Genomic DNA, 24,402 nt, shown 5'->3' on the forward strand with positions numbered 1-24,402 from the left:
TTAAATGAATCGAAACTCCTAGATCTTTTGAGATTCATTGAACTTTTCAATGGCATGTTTAATCTTAATTATGCCCTTCATTTGTGTCTGGGATGCCGAGGATCACAAATAAGGTGTGAATAACCTTGCGAATGTATGCGGTGCCCTCAATGTTACAGTCACCTAATCGACGTTCCGGTTAACCACACACGCTCCATCGATCTATAACAAACATTGAGTCGCCCTCTGCTACCAATGCCAATCCCAACTTAGTGTGTTGGTTAACCACACACGCTCCACTAATTGTCTCGTCAAGGGTACAAAGTGTAATTCCATGGAATTGCATCAAATTCACTTTTCCTAAAGTAACTAAGATTTGGTAATTTATAAAAGCGTTTAGTTACTTCGTATTTCATTATACTTATAATGGAAGGTTGTGTCATATCCTAACCGTTCGGCTATCCACTAGTCAAGAGTACGGTGGGTAAGAGTGGATACCCATTCAATCACCATTTTATAGGCAATTTCCTTAAACACCCCTTAGAGACCAGCTTCGTGAATGAGGCCTACTAATGGTAAAACTGACATTTTACTTATACATATAATACTAAACCTTTAATTCTATATAGTATAAGGGTGTATTTTACACTTTTAAAATACTAGGTGGTTTAATTTATTAACAAATTATACTTTTAATTTAATTAAATATAAACCAAATTATTATGGATTTATTAACTCTCTTTTATTTATACACTTAATTAACTTAATAAAACCATAAGGGTGTAATATGAACTTTTTCAAAAAATTAGGGTTTTAGAATTTAATATTTCAAAATTAAACTTTTAATCAAAACATTCAAATTCCAAAATTTGAGGGCAAGTTTTGAAACTTTTCAAAACTATCTAGATCAAATTACAAATAATTAAAATTAATCAAATAATTGGTAATTATCTAAATTTGACCTAATTTAATTTTCACAAGATAATCAAAACAAAATTACAAATAATTAATATTTATCTTATAAAACAAGTAAGTATCTTAATTTTGACAATTATCTTCTATTTTGCCAAGGATAATCACCAAATATTTATAAAATTCGGATTTTATTAATGAAAAACAATTTTTGGTAATTATCCCACAGCAAAATAGGTCAAAAACCTGAAAAATTTGGCATCTGATACTCCGACTCGTCGAGCCAACCTTAGACTCGTCGAGTTGCCAGTGAACTCGGCGAGTTCACATATAGACTCGGCGAGTCCAACCTCCAGATCCAAGATTTTTCAATTTCCAGCTTTGAATAATTATGAAATACATCAAATACATTATACAAACAGCCTAGTCTCTGTACCACTGATGAGTTTTGAGCACTACATCATTCCTATGGTGTACATGCAAACCCTAAAGCTTTGGATCTAGTTTGTCTAATGAACATGCAATAATCATCCAAAGCCATAAACCCTAGATCTAGCATACAATAATCAAATTAACATATGAATTAGGGTTTAGATCTTACCTTCATTGTTATGTAGCAATAACAATATCAATTCCTCCTTGTAATTGACTTTTGAAAGCTTAGTGTCACAAGTGTCACACCTCTAATGACTCACAAACACCAAGAGCAAGAGGATGACTTAGGAGAAGAGAAGGAGGCACCAAAAACGTCCAAGAACCCTTTGGGATCAGTTCCACACGATTTTGGGGCCTTAGGGGTTCCTTATATAGTGAGGCTATTAGGGTTTTGAACTAGGAAACCCTAATCTGACTTCTTAGGCTCTAAGCAGCCCATAGACTCCCTCCTTAGAGGCCTTGGACGAATTCTCATGGGTTTCCCCATAGATTTCGTCCACTCCAACCTCTATGGAGTCCATTAGCCCAATATCCAACTATCATACAATTGACAGTTCTAGTCCCCTTTATTTAATTATTGTCTTTTAGCCACAAAATTAATTCTTATTAATTCTTGACTAATATTAATTAAACAATATGATTTCTCTTTTAATATATTATTCATATAATATATTAATAAATCATAATTAATCTCTTTCTCTACAAATCATCATATCAAGTTGCTTTGGTGAAGGCAACCCAAAAGGACTATGCTCACAATCGGGCAAGTACATACCAAAATAGTTTTGGGCTTAGACACCTAATCCAACAGGAGGATGGTAGTTGGGTTGGGAATGGGTCCAAAACAGTCACAAATGCACACCAATTGAATTTTAAGTAAAATATGAACAATTAAAGATATGGAAAGAATTTACCGAATCGTTCTTGCAGCCTCGCAATTGTGGTGTGAACCTCCTCTTCATCCTCCCCAAGCTATCCGTGAAGTATTTTTGGAGCCTGAGATTCATTTTCTAGGCATTAAAAAAAGTTTAAAACCATTTGGGACATAAAAAAATTTGAAATTTACCAAAGACTAAAAAGTTTTAAAAGAAAGGACAAAAATACCCCTGGGTTGCCTCTCGGTTAGCCGCCCTTGTTTTAAGTCGTTGGCTCGACTTGGCCCCTAAATATGCTTTGTTCTAAGTAGGTGGGCCTTTCCAACACATCAACCTTATCGCCACCTCCTTCAATGGGACCTTCACCCTTTCTTTGGCTTTCTTTTTGCGCACAAACCAAAAAAGACTTAAACCCTTAATATTGAAGATTGTCCACTTGATCCTTCTTCGATATTTATTAAGCAGGGTTATCAACTCCTTTTCTTCCTTCTTCGATAGTTTATTTGAGTTGATGACCGGTTGAGTGCTCTCCTTCTCGACATGTATTATCTTTAAAGGGTCCGGTGGAGTTTTTTCTCCCCAATCTTGTGCTTGTTCCACCGGTGGAAGGAATTTGGCTTTGGTAGTAGGTGGCTTGGGTTTCATATCATTAATCCTCATATGCTTCATTTCATCAACAAACTCCAATATCTTCAGCACCTCATTATTCATATCGAACTCCTTTGCAAGCTCTTTGGCTTTGTCCCTGTCTAGTTTTTGTAACAAAACTAACTCTAGAAATTCATAGTTAGACAAGTTTAAACCCTTTTTAGTTGAGGGTTGGATGAAATTCACAAGATTGACAAATTTAACATCGGAAGGAACCTTTTTGGCTTCATGAACATTGAAGTTGATAACTTCACCATCAAATTTCATACTTAAAGTTCCGTTATAGACATCAATTTTTGTTTTAGAAGTTTTAAGAAAAGGTCTACCCAAAAGTATGGAACTTGAACTTGGAGAGTCATCATCTCCCATATCTAAGATATAAAAATCAGCCGGGAAAACAAATTCATCAACTTGCACTAACACATCCTCCAATACACCTTTTGGATGTACCAAAGACAGGTTGGCAAGTTGGATGATCACACCGGTTTTGCTTAATGTTCCTACACCAATTGATTTAAAATAGAATATGGTAGGACATTTATGGATGCACCTAGATAGAGCATGGCTCGAGGTACATAAAGATTCCCCAATTTGCATGGCACGGTAAAGACATCGGGATCCTTGCACTTCGGGGGCATCCTGTTTTGCAAAACCGCGGATACATTTTCTCCAACTTTTACGATTTGGTTTCGTTTCAATTTCTTTTTAGATACACAAAGATCGTTAAGGAACCTTGCATATCTAGGTACCTGCTTGATGGCCTCAAGGAGTGGGATGTTAATGTGAACTTTCTGGAACATTTGCATAATCTCACTCTCCTCCCGTTCTTTCTTCGTGCTCTTTAATCTTTCAGGAAATGGAGCAGGTGTGGCTCTAGATTCAATGACGAAGGACTTCTTTTCGGTTGTTTTATCTTCCTTCTTCTCTTCTTTGGTTGCCTCTTCGACCACTATTTCTTATTCTTCTTGATCAACCGATACTTTTGGATCATTGTAGCTCTTTCCGCCTCTCAATGTGATTGCACACACATTGTGCCTTGGGTTCGTTTCTGTTTGGGCGGGCAACTTTCCTTGAGATTCTAGTTTGCTTACGGAAGTAGCAAGCTGGGAAACTTGTTGCTCTAAGTTCTTTATGCTTGCTTTTGTTTCTTGTTGGAAATCTTGTGTACTAGTTGCCAAAATCTTCACTATGTCCTCTAAGGACATACTTGATGAACCCTCTTGTTGAGGAGCGTGTTGTGGCTGCCTTGGCTGAAAGTATTGTGGTGGAAAAGGTGGTCTTTGTTGGTATCGATGCGGTTGACTTGATTGATAACTTCCCGGTTGATTTCCTCCCCAACTTTGATTACTGTTCCATCTTTGGTCACCCCGTGGTTGCTCATATCCCCTTTGATTTGACCCAGAATAGCCTCCCATGGCTTTCGCTTCTTCATAATCCTCCTCTTGAAGTTGAGGTCACATGTCGGTTGGGTGCCCCACTTGAGTACAAATACCGCAAGGTCGGGGTGTGGGCTGCACGCTTTTGTCTTTAGCTAGCGTCATTACCACTTTTGTAAGTTCAGACAATTAAGCTTAAATTTGAGGTGTTTGGACTTCTTTTACACCTCGGGGTGCATCCGTGTACCATTCTTCATCATGGCTTGAATGCTTAGAATCTTCAGCCATGTTCTTGATTAGATTGCGGATTTCAGTTGGAGTTTTTTCGGGTAAAGATCCACCACTCGAAGCATTAAGAAGCCTTCTTTCCATTGGGGTCATGCCTTTAATGAAGTATTGGAGAAGCTGGTATTCGGTGATTCCATGTTTGGGACAACGGGCACAAAGTTTCTTGAATCTCTCCCAATATGTGTGAAAAGCTTCTCTCTTATGTTGCTTAATTCCAATGATTTCCCTCCGTAGGGCTGAAGCTTTCATCTCGGGAAAGTATTTATCCAAAAACAACCTCGCAAGATCTACCCAAGTAGTTACCGTCTCCGGTGGGAGGTCATAGAGCCAGTCTTTAGCTGCATCTTGCACTACGAAGGGGAATGCCCTAAGCTTGATTTGATCCTCTGTCACATTATGTGGTTTCATGCCCACACATACGACATTGAACTCAGTGAGAAACTTGTGAGGATCTTCATTTTACAGGCCTCTAAATGTTGGGAGTAAGTGGATGAGCCCGGATTTTAGTTCCAAGTTGGTGGCAACTGGATATGTGATGCAAAGAGGTTGTTGTGTAACCTCTTGCCTTGCCCATTGACGAAGGGTTTCCTCGGGTGGTGGATTTGGAGGTGGATTCCCTCTATGATTGTCTCCCATGGTATGAGTAGTGGTTGAAGTTTCTGTGGGTGTGGAATTTGGGATATTATGAATAGGTGAAGAGGGTGGAGTGATGCTTTTGGGTGAGGATGGTTGAGGTGAGAGTGGTAGGCTTTCTGTTTCGGATGCGGATACACTTGAGAGAGGTATATCCTCCCAAATGTTAATGACTGGGGGGGTTAGATGATGAAGAAGTTCCAGAACTCGGTCGCCTTTTACGAAGCTTGGATTGCTTCCTTAACTTCTTTGCAGTCTTCTCTATCTCCGAGTCAATTGGCAATGGTGTACCTGTACGGAAAGATCTTGGCATAAACAATTAGTAACACCGTGTCCCCGGCAACGGCACCAATTCGTTAAGCGTGTCAAACCCAACAAATAAAGGGGTACAAATGGCTCCAAAAACACTACTACTTTGCACTAAAAAGGTAATACAAGGTAAGTAGGGTCGATCCACAGAGACACGGAACAAATGTTTATACCCTTTTTGCGTAAGGTACAAATATGATCACAAAAGAGGGGGATTTAAATGCAATGATTCAAATAAAGAACTAAATTAATAAGTAAGCAAACGATTAAATGAAATAAATTCAAGATTTTTAAGTACTCTAACTCTATGCAAGACAAATTAGCAATGTGATTCCATGGATGAAATGATATTTGTTCAACTCTATCTAAGTTGGTACTTGAAAGTGTTAACAAGCTCTAACACTTCCCATTCACCATGTTGTCAAATTCAAAAGGCACTAACACGGAGTGTATGAATATTAAAAGGCGCAGGTTTTATTTGGGCAACACGGTGTGTTTCCTCTTGGAACACAGCGTGTTGACCGCTGAAAATGAAACCCTAATATTCCGGGTTTTTCTCCCTATTTAAAGGAATATGGAGGTTAGGGTTTGTTCACCCTCAGCCTCCATCAGCCCCCCTCAAGCTCTGAAGGAAAGCCTAATCATTTCCTCTCCCATTTGTGAAGCTAGTTGGTGTTTTGAAGGAAGAAAGTGAAAGAAGGAAGCAAAGATCCAGCAAGTAAGCCCCATTCTTCAGTTTGGCACTCTCCTGGACCTTTATAAGTGTCTAATACCCGATTATTATCATTCAAAGTTGTTAGATCTTGATTTTTGTCCCTTTTTCTCCTTGGTCTTAGATGTTGCAATGGATGGACCTCAAAAGTTTGCAACTTTATGAATCTCCAGGTCAAGGTGACCTAGTAGTGGCTTGATTCTGGTCTTTAACCAAGTTTTGATGCCATGCATAGAGATTAGGTCACAAATCCCCTTTTTGACCAAATCTGGGTTCAAGACATGCATTGGACATGCATGTCTAAAAAGCACCAACCTTTGGCATGGTTTAGGTGTTTGAACCACTTCTGGAATGGATGGACTTCGAATCTTAAGGATTATGGGTATTGTGGTTAAGCCCTTGCATTGTCAAGCTTGTATTTTGGGTTTTTGGACCTTGTGGTAGTCCCAATGGATAAAGTTGTAAACTTTATCCTTCCTAATCACATTTTGGTCTAGATCTGAGCTTTGGAGCTATTAGGGTCGAAAGAGGCAGTTGAATGTATTAAGTTGTTGGAATTCTGGCGAACACGACATGCTGGCAAGTCAACATGGCGTGTTGGCTGAAGTTTTCATGTCTGTTTGGATGCTTGCAGAATACGGCGTGGTCAAGGGGAACACGGCATGTTGGGTCAACATGGACTGTTGACCTTGACGGTTGACTTTGACCAAGTGGGTCTTTAAGGGTATTTTGGGATCTTGATGGAATTGGTCACTTGGTGGATGTAGGTATTATGTAGAGAGATGAGATTTCAGAGTCGGACCTCATCAGTTTTGTTAAGTCTGCGAGGTGAGTTTTCCTCACTCTACTAACGGGTCGAAGGCACCAAGGTCGGCCCATTGGTTTGATAACATGATATTCGTTGATATGTTGAGTATGGAATAAATACATATGATAATTTTGATATACTAGCTCTGTAGATCTGTAGGACTGCCTATGATACTGTATGATTATATGTGTATGTTATTATCTGTTATGTGCCGACATATTGTGTGGTTGGGTTGAGGTTGTACTGCTCTGTGCGGTAGCCAACAAACCCTGGAGCAAGCCATATATGAGCTGAGGGACGGGAAGGGCATGCCAGACTCATACTAAGGGCTCATGAGCATTCCAGATACAGGTTGAGGGCCCGGAAGGGAATGCTAGACTCGTACTGAGGGCTTAGTGGTATTCAATCTGAGGACTTATCTAGTCGGGGAGCAAGCCATACATAAGTCGGGGGGCGAGGACAAGCCAGACTTATATTGTGGGCTCAGGGGTAATCCGGTATGTTAGTTGTGGACCCACTGCATGTTGTTATTATATATGTGCTATTTCTTTATGTATTGGTATTTTGGGGGAAACACACTAAGCTTTGAGCTTACAGTTTTGGATTAGGTTTCAGGTGCCTTAGAGGATCGCGGGAAGGCGAAGGCGTGATCATGCACCTCCTCGAGTTTTGTTTTATGACTTTGGGAAAAACTCTGATAATGATCATGTTTGAAAACTATTTTGTAAACAAGGATGATTTATGGTTTGTTTTAAAAGTTTAAAATTTTCATGAATTTTATGGATGTTACACACATGTATTCTCGGGAACCTAAGAGCCGGAAGTGCACATACACCGAATAACGTGGAATCTTTGTTATCAATCACTATTCCTTGTTTTTTGGTATGGATTATCTGTCCAGACATCTATTAAGTTTTAATATTATTTTTGACGAACTTGAAATGTTTTGATCAAAGTTGCAGAAATCGCTCGGCGGTGGACTGAGGTCAAGGGATTAATCGGCTAGGCGGGGATTAATCGGGGACCATTAATTATTAAAAAATTAATAAATAAAACATTAATCCTAAGAATATAAAATTATATCTATTTAAAAGTTACTAAAAATTAATAAATATAACATTATAACATGATACTATGATTACAAAAACCCTTTTGATCCCTAATACATCAGATCTAAATAACCAACAATTGCATTTGGATCCAAGTCTGCATAAAATGGGGAGAAAAAAGTGTTATGAACAATGGGTTCCAATAGCATCGGGAAGAGATGTGGACCTGCAACCTGTTGTCTACTGCATTTGGAACGTTGTGAATGTTGAGGGAATTCAATAGCAGGAGGCTGTGGATATGTGGGAATTCCATGATCGATGATTCCATCCTGATTATTGCTATATAACACACAGGAGGCGGAGACTGTTGTAGAAGCTTCAGAAGGCGAAGACTGGGTTAGCTTCGAGGATGACGACTGACGGACTGCGACGACATGAATGAAAGAAAAAGACGTTGTCGGAGGAGGGACAGATGGCATTGAAGAAGAAGATGGCGTCGTTTTAGAAGCTTCAGTTCATGCTTTCTTTCGTTCCTTCAGACTACAGAGAGAATTTCAAAAAAGAAAAGAAATGAATGCTATGGAGTAAGAAGAACCCTAGCAGCAATTCTAACAATTTGACACTTTTTCCCTTAAAGGTTTTTTTTACCGATTAGGGCGCCTAGGCCCGCCTAGACCCGATAATCTCCGTCTTTGACTGATTTTGACCACGTCCGATAATAGGGTCCGATTAGCTATAAACGCTGATGGTGGAGGACCGCCAAGCGCCTAGGCGCCGATTAATCGGCCGCCTAGGCCGATATTTGCAACACTGGTTTTGATGTATCTTTTGAACACAACAATGTAACCTCCACTTTAAGTTAACATAATCATGTAATTTGTATTATACTTTTGTATTGTTCAATGTATGCTTTGACTGTGATCCATCACTGCGTCACGTACCCCAGCGTTTCCGCCGTCGACCGGGGGTGTGACATATATCAGTGTTGTAAAAATTCCGATTTGGTCCCGATTAATCCATAAGCGCTACCCGACTGACTAGAGGTCTCTTAGTGATTAATCCTTGCCTACACAATGAGTGAAGTAGTAGAAAACGATAAAATTTTAACCATTTTAATAAGTTCTATCACAATAGAAACTATTTGAGGAATGATTAGTGTCGTATCAATCATATTAACCTACTTTGTTATGATATTAGTGGTATTTATGAACTTTGTTATGATATTAGTCATATATAATTTTTTAAAAATAAACGAATTAGCCATTTATGGTCCCCGATTAATCCCCACCAAGCCGAATAATCCCTTAACCCCAGTCCACCGACTTGCTAACGTCGAACATTTTTTATAACCTTGATATATATATATATATATATATATATATATATATATATATATATATATATAATTACGTGAGATGATAATTGCTTAGATAAGAGTTTTATGATGGTTTATATGCTTTGTGTAGTGATTTATAATGAAAATAAGGTTTATATGCTAGTTGTTATACCATGATGTGTGTATGATGTCATTATGGTGTGTTTATGATGGTTATTATGATTGTGAGTTAAATGATGTAATGAGTTATGTGTGGGGTTTAAGGGGTAAGAGACTTGTGTGTTATAGACACATTAAGAGTTTAAAGAGTTAAAGAGTAAATAAGAGTTGGCAATTCTATATAGTCTTTAGGTTAGCTACCCTTAGGATGGTACATGTGACGTGTTGGTAAAAAGAGTCGTGTAAGATGATATTGTATCGGGTGTCGTGATGGTATCATGTTCACGCGATGAATGAAAAGGCCCAGGGTCCGTGCATGTACCATTATGAGTAGCTCCCATCATATTTGAGTAACACGTGTAGTAGGAAACCCTGAAACCATATTGTGACAAGGAGTAAAGGTGGTGAGAGACTAATAGGACTTGGGGTAAGTTTTACTTAAAAAAGATTCTTCTTGATTTCATCCACCTAGTTTCTAAAGCCCAACACATCATCTTTAATAGCGTCAGTCTCATCTTTTATATTAGATTTCATGTTCACTGGTTCCGGACCAATTCATTCCAGTAAAAGCAGTTTTTATTTGGATTCTTCAGTATCAGCAAAACAACACATAAGAAGTTAACAAGTGTCAGAAGTTTGACACTCAAAATCGAAAAATACCATTGAAGTAGGACAGACTCTAAACCTTCTCAGAGGGTTTTTTTCTGTCTTAGACATGTGTATTCAAGTTGGGAGGCGCCAATCACAAATAATTTCAATTCCTATTTCTTATATGTAGAAGGTTGAAGCAATCAACATCATTGTTCTTAGAGAAGCTTCAAGCAAGGGCAAGTTCGTATACCTCCAACACTGTGTGAAGGACATTGGTTTTAGTAGTAAATATGTCGCATATAATTTATTTCAGTAAACCCTACACTATCTGGTTATAAGGATGTTTTATGAACAATTTAAACAAATTAAATGGCATATGTATAACATATATATATATATACATATATATATATATATATATATATATATATATATGTTCTATGGAAAACAAAAAAACCCTAAAAAACCCTAAAAATAAAAAAAAAATATGCATAAAAAAATATTTAATGATCACAAAACTTTTTTTTGAATTTTTTTATGAAAAAATCGTAGCTTTTACTTTAAATTCGCTGAATTTTTTTTTTTGAAAAAAAAACAATTTAAAAAGAAAATTTGGTTTTTTATTTTTTTTTCAGCGGTTTTTCTATAAAAAAATTTTAATTTTTTTTTTGTGATCTCTAAGTATTTTTTATGTATTTTTATGATTTTTAGAGTTTTTTTTTCCAAATAACCATTCCCTATATATATATATATACATATATATATATATATATATATATATATATATATATATATATATATATATATATATATATATGAGATTAAATGTGTACACGAACAAAAGTATGTTATATATATAAATCATTAACCCGTTTAACAAATTACATCAAATAGAATTAGAGTTGGAAACCAAATCCACACAAGGACTCTTGGTGTATTTGACAAAACTAGTTGATAGCCGGAAGCTAGAAGTAATGTTGGTAGCTAAAACTTGTAACTTTTATCTCCCTATTCTAATAAATGAATAAGTTTATTTTCCTATTGACAAGTGACATACTATTAAAACTCCTAATTAATATTATATGTCAACTATAATGTCACTTGTCAACCTATTAATTATCAATTTCAAATTTCAAATTTTAAATTTTCCACTCTAATTACATTAAAATTATAATTGATTTTTCATTTTAAATTTCAGATTTTAAATTTTTTCACTCTAATTATATTAAATTAATAACATTTGATTAAAAAATAAAATAAAATCAATACAAATTATAAATTGATATAACTTCACGTATTTATTTAAATCAACGATTATAATTTTATATAACAAAAAAAGTTATCTTTAAAGTATTAATTTAATTAAAATAATTGATTAATAAATTTGATTTTTTAATATGAAAGTTTAATAAATTTTATAATTATTGTTGTCACGATGATAAACTAGTTTATATAAAAGATAGAAACTTCAAAATCGTTCGCTTCCAAACACATCATTTAGGCTAAGGGGAGTGGTAACACTCTTAGCACCTTGCTACATCAACTTTTTGGTTGCCACCTTATTTTTTTTCATTTAACACCTAAGGTTAGCATTTGGTAAGGAGTGTTAACACTCCTAACACTTCATTTTTTTTCTAATTTAATTAAATTACTTTATTTTAATAAACAAACATTTTTTATGCATGAATATTAAACAAAATTTATTATTTTAAACCACAAACATTTAATATAATATAAATTATATTTTTTAAAACACACTTCATAACTAATCCAATTGCTTCATCTAAATCTCTTTTTGGGAAAACTACTTTGGCTCCAACTATCTTATTCAACAAAGACAACTATCTTATTCAACAAAGACTGTAAAAACTTAATTAAAAATGTCACACAACCATACCCTATTTATACTAAACTAATTAGAATCCTAAACTAACTCAAAACCTTAAATTAGGAAAGTTTTCCCAAAATACCCCTGGGACCAAAATTGTCCCCGTTTCTGAATTAACCCAACAAGTACTCAGCCACAACTCTTAACCTCATTGCCCACTTCATAGGATGTGATTGGGCATGTACTCAGCTACAAGTAGCCTCTCATCATCTTCACAACAGCAACCAAGGAGATTAGCCAGCCTAAAATTATGCAGCTGCCCGACAGATTTAGTTTCTTCCTGTAAAGCATTTAAGTTATTGGTCAAAATACCCAGCTTGCAAACTGACATGAAAAGCACTTGTTAAGTTATAGAAGTTTAAACAATTATAACTTAACTGCAGCTTCTAAAGCATCAACAAGGGTTTTCTTCTTTGGAACTCTATTGATGTCAATCTTGATGTCTGTAAGTGTCAACATCTTGAAGTTCATTTGGCCTCTTACCATGTCAGGAGCATCAACAAGTGTCTATTAATCAAATCAAAATAGAGGTAATTAAGACATGAGCATCTATAGCAGATTACATGTTTCTTTGAATCCATATAACAGAAGCCACAAGACATGATCACATGGAGCATCTCCAATTCCTAATCTTAGTATTTTGTTACAACCAATTTCAGGCATTTTGAATAGATTTGATTTGAATTACATAGTGGTATTCTCATAGAGGCAAATGATCGAACACCTGGTGTGCACAGGAAAATAACAGCAGATAGCCATAGCCATAGAAGCAAATCTGAAGCTTAATGATCTGAAAGGTTTTTTAAAACTTCGGTATTGGAGCTGTATATAGCCATGGAAGCAATCAAGACTCACAAAACTAGTTATAGCCATGGAAGCAATCAAGACTCACAAATGAACTGGATTTGTTACCTGTATTGCGTAGATGCACAGATTCACAGATGGACCAAACACACACATCAGATACCGTATTTAAAGATGAAGATAAAACAAAAGTCATGAGTGAAGATGAAATCGACAAATTAACATAAAAATTAACCGATTTAACTCATAGATTCAACAATTGGACAAAATCGGACCAATCACATTTGTTTCTCTCTTTCTCTTTCTTCTCGCCAACACAGTGACGAGTCTCCGGTGGCGAGCCCCCTAGCGAGCGCTAGGGGGCGGTGTTCCAGGTTGCTTAACGAGTTTGGCAAGGGTATTTGGCGAGCCCACTCCGCTTAGCCTTAGTTTTTTTCAAAGAAAACAACAAACCATTAATACTATTTTTTACAGTTTTTACTTTAAAAAGTTTATAAAATAAGTAAAAAGTAAAATAGCGATTGTTTAACATTTGAGTAAATTACACGAATAGTCCTTATGGTTTGGGTAATTTGCGCACTTGGTCCCTAACTTATTTTTTTAACTCGGAAGGTCTCTACTGTTTGTTTTTGTTACGCGCTTGGTCCCTACTGTTTGTTTTTGTTACGCGTTTGGTCCCTGTCTTACCTAAAAAGACTATTATTTAAAGAGGAAAAAATGGTGGGGTAGGTAAGGTAAGGTGAATGAGGTGGGGTTGGGGGTGTGTTTATTTAAATAAATTAAAAAAGCAATTGCAAAATAGTCTTTTTAGGTAAGACAGGGACCAAGCGCGTAACAAAAACAAACAGTAGGGACCTTTCAAGTTAAAAAAATAAGTTAAGGACCAAACGCGCAAGTTACCCTAAACCATAAGGACCATTCGTGTAATTTACTCTTAACATTTTTAACGAAATTGGTTGGATATAAATTTTTTCTACAATTACCGAAGCAACATTCCCTTCGTCACGACTCATTCACGCAAACTCCACTAGCCTTGGTCATCGTATCTCCTATCACCCATCTTTCAAAGCATATAGGGTATAGGCGGAGACTTTGAGAGTAACAGAAAATCAAGATCGCAAAAATGTTTGAATTCACAAGGATAAACACCAAAGACGATCACGAAGGGGACATCGAACAGGGAACTCTCTACCCTGGAATCAGCCATGGAGAAAACCAACTTCGTTGGGGCTTCATCCGTAAGGTTTACGGAATCCTTGCCGCCCAGATGGTTCTGACCACCGCCGTCTCTTGCCTCACTGTCCTCTATGCTCCTATCAACGATCTCCTCCGTGGAAATTCCGGCCTCTTGCTATTTCTCGTTTTCTTGCCATTCATCCGTACGCATCCCTTGATTTCAAAGTTATCTATCATGTTCTTCGTTCATGATTTATGTTTCACTTATTTGATCTCACTTAATTCGTTTGGTTTTCTTTTATATCTTACAAGAATTCACTAGATATAATTTTCAAAACCCTATTGCTCCAGATCTAAAAAAATCGTCTACTACTTTTTCCTTATTATTGATTTTTGTGTGTGGATCTCATTTCTATATCCATTATGATACTGAATTTGTTTTTTTCGTTGTTTTGAGGAGTGGTTTCAGATCTGTGCTCAAAATTGACTTATGTATAAATCGAATTCCCATTTCTTCTTTATCTTCCCTAACCAAAGATATTGTGCATTTTGGGTTGACTAATCTGGGGTTCCGAGTGTCAACGAATTGATGATCATAATTTGCCCATTTGGACCATAAGGTTTTGATCCTTTTGAGAGCCTCTATTCATCGATGCTCATAAATTAGGTCTCCTTGAGAATTGTAATACATCACATTCATGGTTTTGGCCAAGAACTTTGGTTATTCTTTTCTTAATGTCTATAAACTTTAACCAAAGATATTGAGGGTTTTATATAATTATGTAATCTTGATTTCTGTTTCCTATTTACTTTTATTGATTGTTTGAGTGTTTGTGATTAAATGGCTGCGATCTTTTTGCAGTTTTGTGGCCTTTGCATGTGTATCAACAAAAGCATCCACTCAACTTGGTGTTCCTTGGACTCTTTACAGTTTCCCTAAGTCTCACTGTAGGTGTGAGCTGTGCCAACACAGATGGTTCGTATTCTTTATCTTATACAAGATCTTCATCTATAATTTTCAAAATTCATTATTTTAATTTTAGGTAATTGAAATTTATCTGAAATTAATGATACAGGAAAGATTGTGCTGGAAGCTCTAGTTTTGACCTCTGCAGTGGTTTCATCTCTAACTGCCTACACTTTCTGGGCATCAAAGAAGGGCAAAGACTTCAGCTTTTTGGGACCCATTTTGTTCACTAGTCTTGTTATTCTCCTTGTCACTAGTTTCATGCAGGTCCTCTCTCTCTCTCTCTCTCTCTCTCTCTCTGTCTCTCTCACACACACACACACACACACACATGCATATGATGCCCTTTTTTTAGTGTGAAAAGTCATGAATGCCCTTTTCATCCTTATCATCCTAATGCCCTACATAGATGGCTTGTATTGGACTAAGACTTAGACTCAGATGGATGTCATTGAGACAAAATTGCAATTATTCGCTTTTGATCTCTCATTTGTGAAAAAGACGTAAATGCCCTTTTCATCCTCATCATAGATAATAGCCCTAGAAAGCTTGTCTTGTGTAAGAAATATGCAGCCTTAAAGGCTGCAATTGTTTCACTTGACTGTATTTATTTAACTAGCGTAGATTTTGCCTGATTTATTTATGGATTTGTGATGATGCCAGGTGTTCTTTCCACTGGGACCCACAACAAACGCAATATTTGGAGGATTTGGTGCGGTTTTGTTTTCTGGATACATAATCTATGACACTGAGAACTTAATCAAGCGATTTACATATGATGAGTACATTTGGGCATCAGTGACTCTTTATCTGGACATACTAAATCTCTTCCTGTCAATTCTACGCATGCTGAGGCAAGGAGACAATTAGATATGTGAGTCCCACAAGTGGTTTGCAGGAATAACTCAACCATCTATCTTTTTTTTTGAAATTATAAAGACAGTATAGTATATTCTGGTATACACTCTATCTAGTATCTACTACTCTCTGATACAGATCATATTTTCCCAGCAATTTGTAAGTAATGTGATGTCAAGTTGTATACATTTTTAATTGGATTGTTGTGTGTTACTTCCATTTTGGTTTTGTGTAAATGAGGTAAAAGTTGGATGCATTTGGTGTGATTTATGTTAATGGGACGAAAATTGCATTTAGTGGAACAAGGTGAAAGCATATCATATCTTATGTGACAATATGCATCCAAAAATAACTTGATTTTCCAAGAAGATTTTTCTTTTATTTCCTTGGATGCCTGAAAATTTTTGAAGATTAGGAACTGATTAATTTTCTTGTAGTTTTAGTTTCTCATTGATTTTGAAAGCCTCAAACCTATGTAGAGATGTTACCCTCATTTCCATAAAAGCACGTGGAATGTGGTAAATGCATTTGTGGGCATTATTTTTTCTTTCTGTTCTTCAGCCAACTATTATCAAAGTAAATTTTGTTGAGATGTAGTATGTTGCAAGTTGCAGCATAATAGTAGAAGCCCAATGAGTAGAGTAGAACTAGAGCACATGAGATGATGAGAAACTGTTAACATCCAATGCAACATTCACACCTTGTCCATGTTAGGACTCGGACCGGGTACACGCAGCGGAAATACTATCACACACACAAACACACGAAGGAAATAAAGCAAGAAGGAACACAAGGATTTTACGTGGTTCGGATTCGGTGTAAATCCTACGTCCACGGGCTGCAACTAGATTTTCTTATTAACTCAATAAGATTACAATTTATAACTCTACAAGTTATATTTGATGCACACATACAAAGGGTTACATCGCACATATATATATATATAGGAGAGAGAGCCGTACTTTCTTTTGTTTATACAAATTGCCGTCCAAAATTTTCCTTCAATTCACATATTGTGAATATAATATTGCGGCCGTCCATTACCGACCATGCAAAAAATGCGTCCACTAATAAACAATTGATTTGCCGACATATACGTCCATTCAATATTAAACAATTGAATTGTTTAATAATTATCAAGTTACATTTATGGCCCTTGAACTCTTAGGAACTTGTCAATTTGTTCAAGACTCCATAAATCTTAACAATCTCCCACTTGGAGGCTTGAACAAATTAGTCTTTCTCCGCCATCCAACTCTTAATTACTCCAGTAATCTTAAAAAAAACAACCAAGTCCTTCAAGCTTCCAGTTCCAAAGAACAAGTTAAAACTTAGTCTGATTTCTCTAGTTGCAGCCGCCCCTCATCCTCAATTACTAGAAGGGCCAGTTGAAGCTCCCACTAGCTCCAACTCAGTCGTGGCTAATCCCACCACCGACTCATCCTCTGTCTCAACCGGTTTGGACACTCCACCGGATCCAGAGATACACCGAGGACCATTAACACTCTCCCAACTTTGCAAACATTCAACAGGAGAGAATTTTTCAGTCTTAGTCTTCAAAACCCAACGGCTCTTTGTAACTGTACCCGAAACACGTCCCGTGCTCCCACTGTCACAGAATCCCCTGAATGGTTTAGACTTTCGAACTCGTTCAGCTAACATCCCTTTGGGTTCAGACTTCATGTTTGCAAAATGAAGTCTCTTAGCACTAGATTTAGCGAACCATATTTTGTCTTGCTTAACAGGGACGGTCATACTTCCCTCAGCAGGTACCTCAACCATATACAATGACCCACACTTCATACCACGAGCAATCACCAGATCACCATTGACCACCCTCAATTTACCACTACCAAACCTTACTTCCAGTCCTTGTTTATCCAGCTGACCAACATAAATCAATTTCTTCTTCAGCTCCGGAATCACCCTGACATCCTTCAGGCTCCATGTAGTTCCTAATGAAGTAACCAAATCAATATCTCCCATGCCCGTTACCTGAAGCATCTCGTCATTTGCCAAACGTACCTTTCCAAAATCTCCTTCTTTCAAATTCACCATCGTTTCCCCGTTGTCCATGGCGTGAAACGAAGCCCCTGAATCCATGACCCAAGAGTCTACAGAACTTTCCATACTGAGTATCAATGCATCATCCTCAGACACACTCTCAGCACCAGCAATGTTCAATTCTTTCTTTGGACATTGACTCTTAACATGTCCCACTTCTTGACAGTTCCAGCATTTCACATTCTTCAAAGTTCTAGAAGAACTTTTTCCCCGACTCCCACTGCTCCTGCTATTCCCTCTACCTCTTCCGACATTTAATAAATCAGAAGAGGAAGATCCACCTTGATTCTTGCGTCTGATATCCTCGCCTAGAACCAAATCTCTAACCCCTTCAAAAGTCATACCACTGGTCCCCACAGAACTCGTAACAGCAGTAACTGTTCCGGACCAGCTATCAGGTAGAGAAGCTAGTAGCAGCGAAGCTTGAGTCTCATTATCAAATTTAATTCCCACAGATGATAATCTGGACAGAATTGAATTTAGATTATTAATGTGAACCGTAACTGAGCCTTCCTCATTCATCCTTGTAGTGAACAACTCCTTCATCAAGAACACCTTGTTAGCCGCCGATGGTTTCTCATACATATTTGACAGAGCCTCCATCATACCACGCGCCGTGGTTTCATTCATGATGTTGAAAGCAACGCTCTTCGTCAATGACAATGTAATAACCGCCTTGGCTTTCTTGTCCTTTGAGTTCCACGCATCTTCAAAAGCTTTTTCCATTTTCTCCGGTTTGTCTCCGAGTACCATGTCCAAGTCTTTCTGACATAGCAATGCTTCTAATTGCATTTTCCACCAGCTAAAATCAGAACCATTGAACCTTTCGATTATAATCTTGTCTTCAGCCATTACGACAAACAAGATACAAATCAGGTACACTCGTGCGTGATAAAAAAAACGATCGTACCCTCCAAACCTCGCTAACCAGTCTCTGATACCAGTTGTTAGGAATCGGACCGGGTAAACGCAGCGGAAACACACTGTCACACACTCGCAAACTCACGAAGGAAATAAAGCAAGAAGGAACACAAGGATTTTACGTGGTTCGGATTCGGTGTAAATCCTACGTCCACGGGCTGCAACTAGATTTTCTTATTAACTCAATAAGATTACAATTTATAACTCTACAAGTTATATTTGATGCACACATACAAAGGGTTACATCGCACATATATATATAGGAGAGAGAACCGTACTTTCTTTTGTTTACACAAATTGTCGTCCAAAATTTTCCTTCAATTCACATATTGTGAATATAATATTGCGGCCGTCCATTACCGACCATGCAAAAAATGCGTCCAATAATAAACAATTGATTTGCCGACATGTACGTCCATTCAATATTAAACAATTGAATTGTTTAATAATTGTCAAGTTATATTTATGGCCCTTGAACTCTTAGGAACTTGTCAATTTGTTCAAGACTCCATAAATCTTAACAGTCCATGGGCCAGTGGGCCATGCTTACAGTTAAATTTATTAAATAATTAACAACTAGAAGTTGATTAAATTTGATTAAATCTCCGGTTTATCTTCTTTTCTCTGAATCTATTGGAAGAGAAGAAATGAAACATAAGAAGGAAATAAAAGTGAAAAACCGATTCAAGGATTGTTGATTAAACATGATTATTGAAGAAATTGTGATTTGACCTATAACCTGGTGGGAATCCATGGAGACGGTGACATTTGTATTGAGAGTGGTCATTCTGTTTGCAATGAATATAGAACGATGACCGATTCTCAATGAAATTCTTGTAATTTGGATTACGTGATGTACGTGTTTTGTTATTATGAGTAGTGCTATTACTTTGCACATTAAAAGCCATTCCACTGGCGAATCAGAAGCTTGTGTCACACCAATATCTCTTTGTTGTTCTTTTTGTATGACTAGAGAAAAATATACGATTAACTAGTGAATTAGGTCCATAAGTAAGGCTGAACGGTGTACTCCCACGCATAGTGCAATGGAGCTTATGTGGCATTGATGGATGTGCGGTAACACTAGTGTTTTGTGTTGTTAGACCAATGAGTGTATTCCGTTGTTTTCATTACTTCAAAATAAAAATTACATAATTAAAATTAAATAACAAAACTAAAACGTAACAATAATTAAAATACTACATCACGTTGAATCGTCGTACATATCGTTGTCTGAGTGTCTGAATCCTCGTCGAAATGCATGTCTGAATCCGTATAGAAATCCGCAAACAAATTTTCATCGATGAGATTTACGTCGGTTAAATATGTTCCACTAAATCAATGCGGATGTTGTGATGTTGTATTATGGTCATGTACTTCTCTTTTGTTTTGCATTTTGCAATGTATTGTTGCTTACGACTATCTACTCATTCAAAGGATGACAATTTTTTGTTTTCATTGTAGTGACATATCACTTCACCTTCATCTTCTAAAATCATATTATGTAATACGATATACACATAAATTATGCTTTGTAATCTTTTGGGGACACATGACAGTATCAGGAGATTGAATATCTATGAACGTCTCTTATTGATACCAAATGCTCGTTCCACATTCACCCTGACTGCTTCTTGGGTTGTCTCAAACTTTAATTGTTTATCGTTGTTTGTTCATGTCAAGGATTTGACAAATATAGATAACTCATGATATATCCCATCAGTAGGATAGTACTAACAATTGTATGATATCACATTCGTTTGAAATGGCACATTATATGCCTTTCCAAGATCAATTTATTTTTTGTTGTATATTATCACATAAGATATGGAAAATGTTTGGTAATTTGAAAAAAGGTTTGGTATTTTGAAAAAAAAAATTCAAATGTTTTTGGGAATCTAGACTTAGACCATCTCCATTTTTTCTCTATTTTCCATATTTTCTCCAAAAATAGAGTAAATAATGTTTCATTTTCAACCCTACTTCATTTTCACCCTATTTTCTATCACAAAAAGAATATTCCCTAGTATATTTCATTTTGCAACTTACATAAATTGTCAACTACACTCCTTTTAATAATTAGCTTTTAACAAATATATAATCTATTTTTTTCATTACAATAATATTAAATAAATTAGATTATATTTATAACACAGTTATAAATAAATATTATACATGAATTCGATACATAAAAAATAAACTTTATATTTATGAGCCTTTGTATAATACGTTATCGTGTTCCAAAATTTTAATATTTATTTAAAATATTATATAAATTAGTTAGATAAAAAATATACTTTATATTTTTTATTAGTTAATATACCTAGTAAATAAAAATAAACTATAAATGTATAAATATATAAAAAGAAAGACCAAAACCGACAAGTGAAACTTCATCCCCATTTATGGAGAAATAAACAATATTAGTCTATATTTGGGGTAATACTATTCATATCTTCATAAATGAGGGAACAAATGGTGTAGGGTTGGAGTAGAATAAGAGAAGAAATTGGGTAAAAAGAGAGTTTGGGGATAGGCTGGAGATGTTCTTTGGGTTATTTCATTATCCGATTCTATTTTATAGTTGAGTTCCAATATTACTCACTAGATTTCCCGAGCCTAACGTACTATTTTGACATGTACTTGCAAATGAAGCCGAAGCTTAGGAGTTAGCAACTTGATATTAAAGAATGACATAACTTGTATAGTTTATTTAAACGTTTGTACATTGAATTGGACACCCTCATGTTTAAAATTGCTTACTCTTGGATTTTGTATTTATCAAATGAATGTTTGAGACCAAATTATGCAACTTATTTTAAAAATATTTTAAATATTCTATAAAGAATTACTATTTCTATTCGTCGTACAATATGAGTGTTTCTGTATGACCTTTGTATTATTGATATTTGTCATCTTGAGAGATATTGGTTTACATATTGAGTTGGTTTAATGAAGTATACAATAAATGTATCAACATAATGTTTGAAAGTAAATAATGAATCACTACATAGAAATAAAAAGATCAAAAAAATTAAGACATCTTTCATAGTTAGGTCAACAAATATTTTAAACACATATATACTGTTAGTGTATATATAATATCGGTGCAACACAATCATATATTTCTCTATATATCTTGGAGTAAAACAACGAGCTATACAACATGGTTTTATACGTTTCAACGAGCTTATTGATTTTTTTTTTGTTTAATTTTCTCAAATATAGTCTTTATTAATTATAAGAAAGTTCAATCTTTCCCGTGATATTGTGATTTTATATATTTCAGCTAACTTATTAATATGTTATCTTATAGTTTAACTTTTCAACTAATTACCAAACATAGCTTAATTACATGATCGGTACAAAAAAATTATTGGCTAGACCAACATTTGTGTAGTTGAATGATAGATACATGTGTCGTTCTAAAAGAAATGGTAGATACATGTAAGCATCACGATTCAAGGCATCAACAACACCATTACGTGGAGTTCTAAATTCCGCGTATGTAAGCGACAAATACATGTACAACATCACGGCATCAACAACACCGCCGCAAATAGAAAAAAATGGGTCAGGCATTTCGTCGAGCATCTGGAAGGATCCGTACGCCTGCTCCTCCATCATCATCATCTCAGCTGAATAAGCCACTTGATCGTAGCCAACCGGTGCCCCCTGTAAACAATAATCTACCTAGCGGTGGTAATGTTGACCCTAGCTCTGGTAAGTGAGTTTTTAAGTTAAATTCTTACTTGATCTCAAATGGAATCAACACTCACTTGGACATTGAGTAATTCTGAAAGTTTGTGCCTCAATACTGAACCTTGCCGATACTATAGAAAGCATTGTGAATGCGCCTGTTATACATTTACAATATTCGTTACAGAGAAGTAGCACATCGGTTTGTTAGGGTAGGGCAGGGTTGAGATTTTTATCACTTAGGGTTCTTCGTTCGTAAACTTTAACTAGATGGTTCTTAATGATTAAGCTTTTGGGGAAGATATAGTACTTTAAAGGGGATTGTTAAGCAGATAAAACAGCGCAAATAGGGTATCACAGTGTCATACTTTTCTCCCTTCTGTCTTTTTTCTGGGTTTTCGTAGGTGTTGTTTTCTTAGCTTAATAATGCTATCATTTTTTTGTTTGTAAGGCTGTAATTTGAGATACAAATTGACTAATGGCAGTAAATACTTTGTCAAATCCAGAGTTGATGAGATTTTGTTTTTAATTTGCATCTTTAGAACTTTGAAGCTTAACATATTACATGAGAATTCTATCATGTTTGAAGCTTATCTCTGACATTGTTTATGTAATTGATATGCTATTTCCTGAATTCCTGATGTATATTATGTCATTAGATGTTCCACCAAGAAACAGTGCTGATGATATAATTGAAGAACGTGACTCTCAATATGATGCCATGCTTAACAAGATGGTTGGCCGAATTCAAACAAAACCTGGAGGGAAACTGGAGACAGGTGAGGTGAGTTGACAAAACTTGTTGGATATATTGCTGTAGATCACTAGATCTCCTCTCAACCCATGCTTTTTCTTGGAATGTATTGTATATCAACATAATATTGCTTTTAGGATTGAAAACTTTCATTGCCTTCAACTTACACTACTAAGAGAAACGTAAAATACATCTAATGATGCATAAGATTCACATGAAATAGTTGATGGAGGAATAAGATCTGTATGCCTTATGCCAAAATATCATCCATATTTGTTTGATTTGTTCTTTGTATATAGATATGATTCTTTTGACTTGATGCAAAAAGTCAAGGAAATAAGACTTTCCCATTAAGTCCCGACCTTTAATAAAAATTTCCTCATTTATGTTAAAGAAAAAAAAACCTTGAAAATACTATTTATGCAGGCATATGTGGTGGACAAGTACAATAGACCAATGCCAAAGCTAAGAAACACAACTCCAGAATCGGGCAGATATGAACACAAACCAGCTGCCCCGGGCACTCTAAATGTAGGGCAGCTTCGCCACATCATCCTTTTATATCAAGGAAAAGCCGAAGACCATAATGGCCCTATGGATGTCAACCAAATAGCAAAAAGATACCGTTTAGATGTTTCTCAAGTTCAACGGGCTGTTCAGTTTCTTTCACTCCCCCCAGAATTTCTCAATAAACCAAAACGGGATCCAAGGTAACACTTTTTTTTTTTTTTCTAGAAGATTATTGTACTTTCATGGGCGGATACATATATTAAATAAAAACTCAGAGAAACTTGGATTTTTGTTGTGGTTCTAATCGTTATGTAATGTTTTTGCTTGTTTTTTAATCGGATTTATGGTTCCATATACAAAATACAAAAACCTGTTTGGTTGATAATTTATTGTTTTATTATATTTCAAAGGCATGTTGTGGGAAATAGCAATGTATTTGTATTTTATCCGTGTTGGCAACGTTCTTATATTTTGGCTACCAATGTAAGAGTTTGTTGCATATTGTCATTATCGGTAAAAATGCAAGTAGGTTGCTATTATGGTGAGAAATGGCAAGTATGTTGCTATTATGGGTAAAAAATAAACTATATTTACAAGTTTTGAGTTACATATTGTTATTTATCGATTAAAAACGTGAGTACGTTGTTGTTA

The 24,402-nt window shown here is 35.9% G+C and overlaps 2 protein-coding genes across 3 annotated transcripts; both read left to right on the forward strand.

Annotated features, from left to right (window-relative positions):
• The first annotated feature begins 13,790 nt into the window (after nucleotides 1-13,790).
• On the forward strand, nucleotides 13,791-16,059 carry LOC145115589 (Bax inhibitor-1 family protein). The gene is made up of 4 exons (XM_079051897.1): nucleotides 13,791-14,181; nucleotides 14,841-14,954; nucleotides 15,055-15,212; nucleotides 15,609-16,059. Exons 1-4 carry the CDS (start codon nucleotides 13,926-13,928, stop codon nucleotides 15,813-15,815), a joined length of 735 nt encoding a protein of 244 aa, XP_078908023.1. The 5' UTR covers nucleotides 13,791-13,925; the 3' UTR covers nucleotides 15,816-16,059.
• Nucleotides 16,060-22,214: 6,155 nt separating this feature from the next.
• On the forward strand, nucleotides 22,215-24,136 carry LOC145113450 (dynein beta chain, ciliary protein). Of its 2 annotated transcripts, none has more exons than XM_079049542.1 (3): nucleotides 22,215-22,511; nucleotides 23,147-23,266; nucleotides 23,668-23,804. In XM_079049542.1, the coding sequence occupies exons 1-3, from the start codon at nucleotides 22,358-22,360 to the stop codon at nucleotides 23,691-23,693; spliced, it is 300 nt and encodes a 99-aa protein (XP_078905668.1). In that variant the 5' UTR covers nucleotides 22,215-22,357; the 3' UTR covers nucleotides 23,694-23,804. The 2 variants fall into 2 exon arrangements, with proteins under 2 accessions (XP_078905668.1, XP_078905667.1); XM_079049541.1 differs by having other exon boundaries at nucleotides 22,219-22,511; nucleotides 23,147-23,271; nucleotides 23,668-24,136.
• The last annotated feature ends 266 nt before the right edge of the window (nucleotides 24,137-24,402 follow it).

Source organism: Lactuca virosa, chromosome 5 (genome assembly GCF_052849685.1).
Source record: "Lactuca virosa cultivar CGN04683 chromosome 5, Lactuca_virosa_CGN04683_v6, whole genome shotgun sequence".
Taxonomy (NCBI): Eukaryota; Viridiplantae; Streptophyta; class Magnoliopsida; order Asterales; family Asteraceae; genus Lactuca; species Lactuca virosa.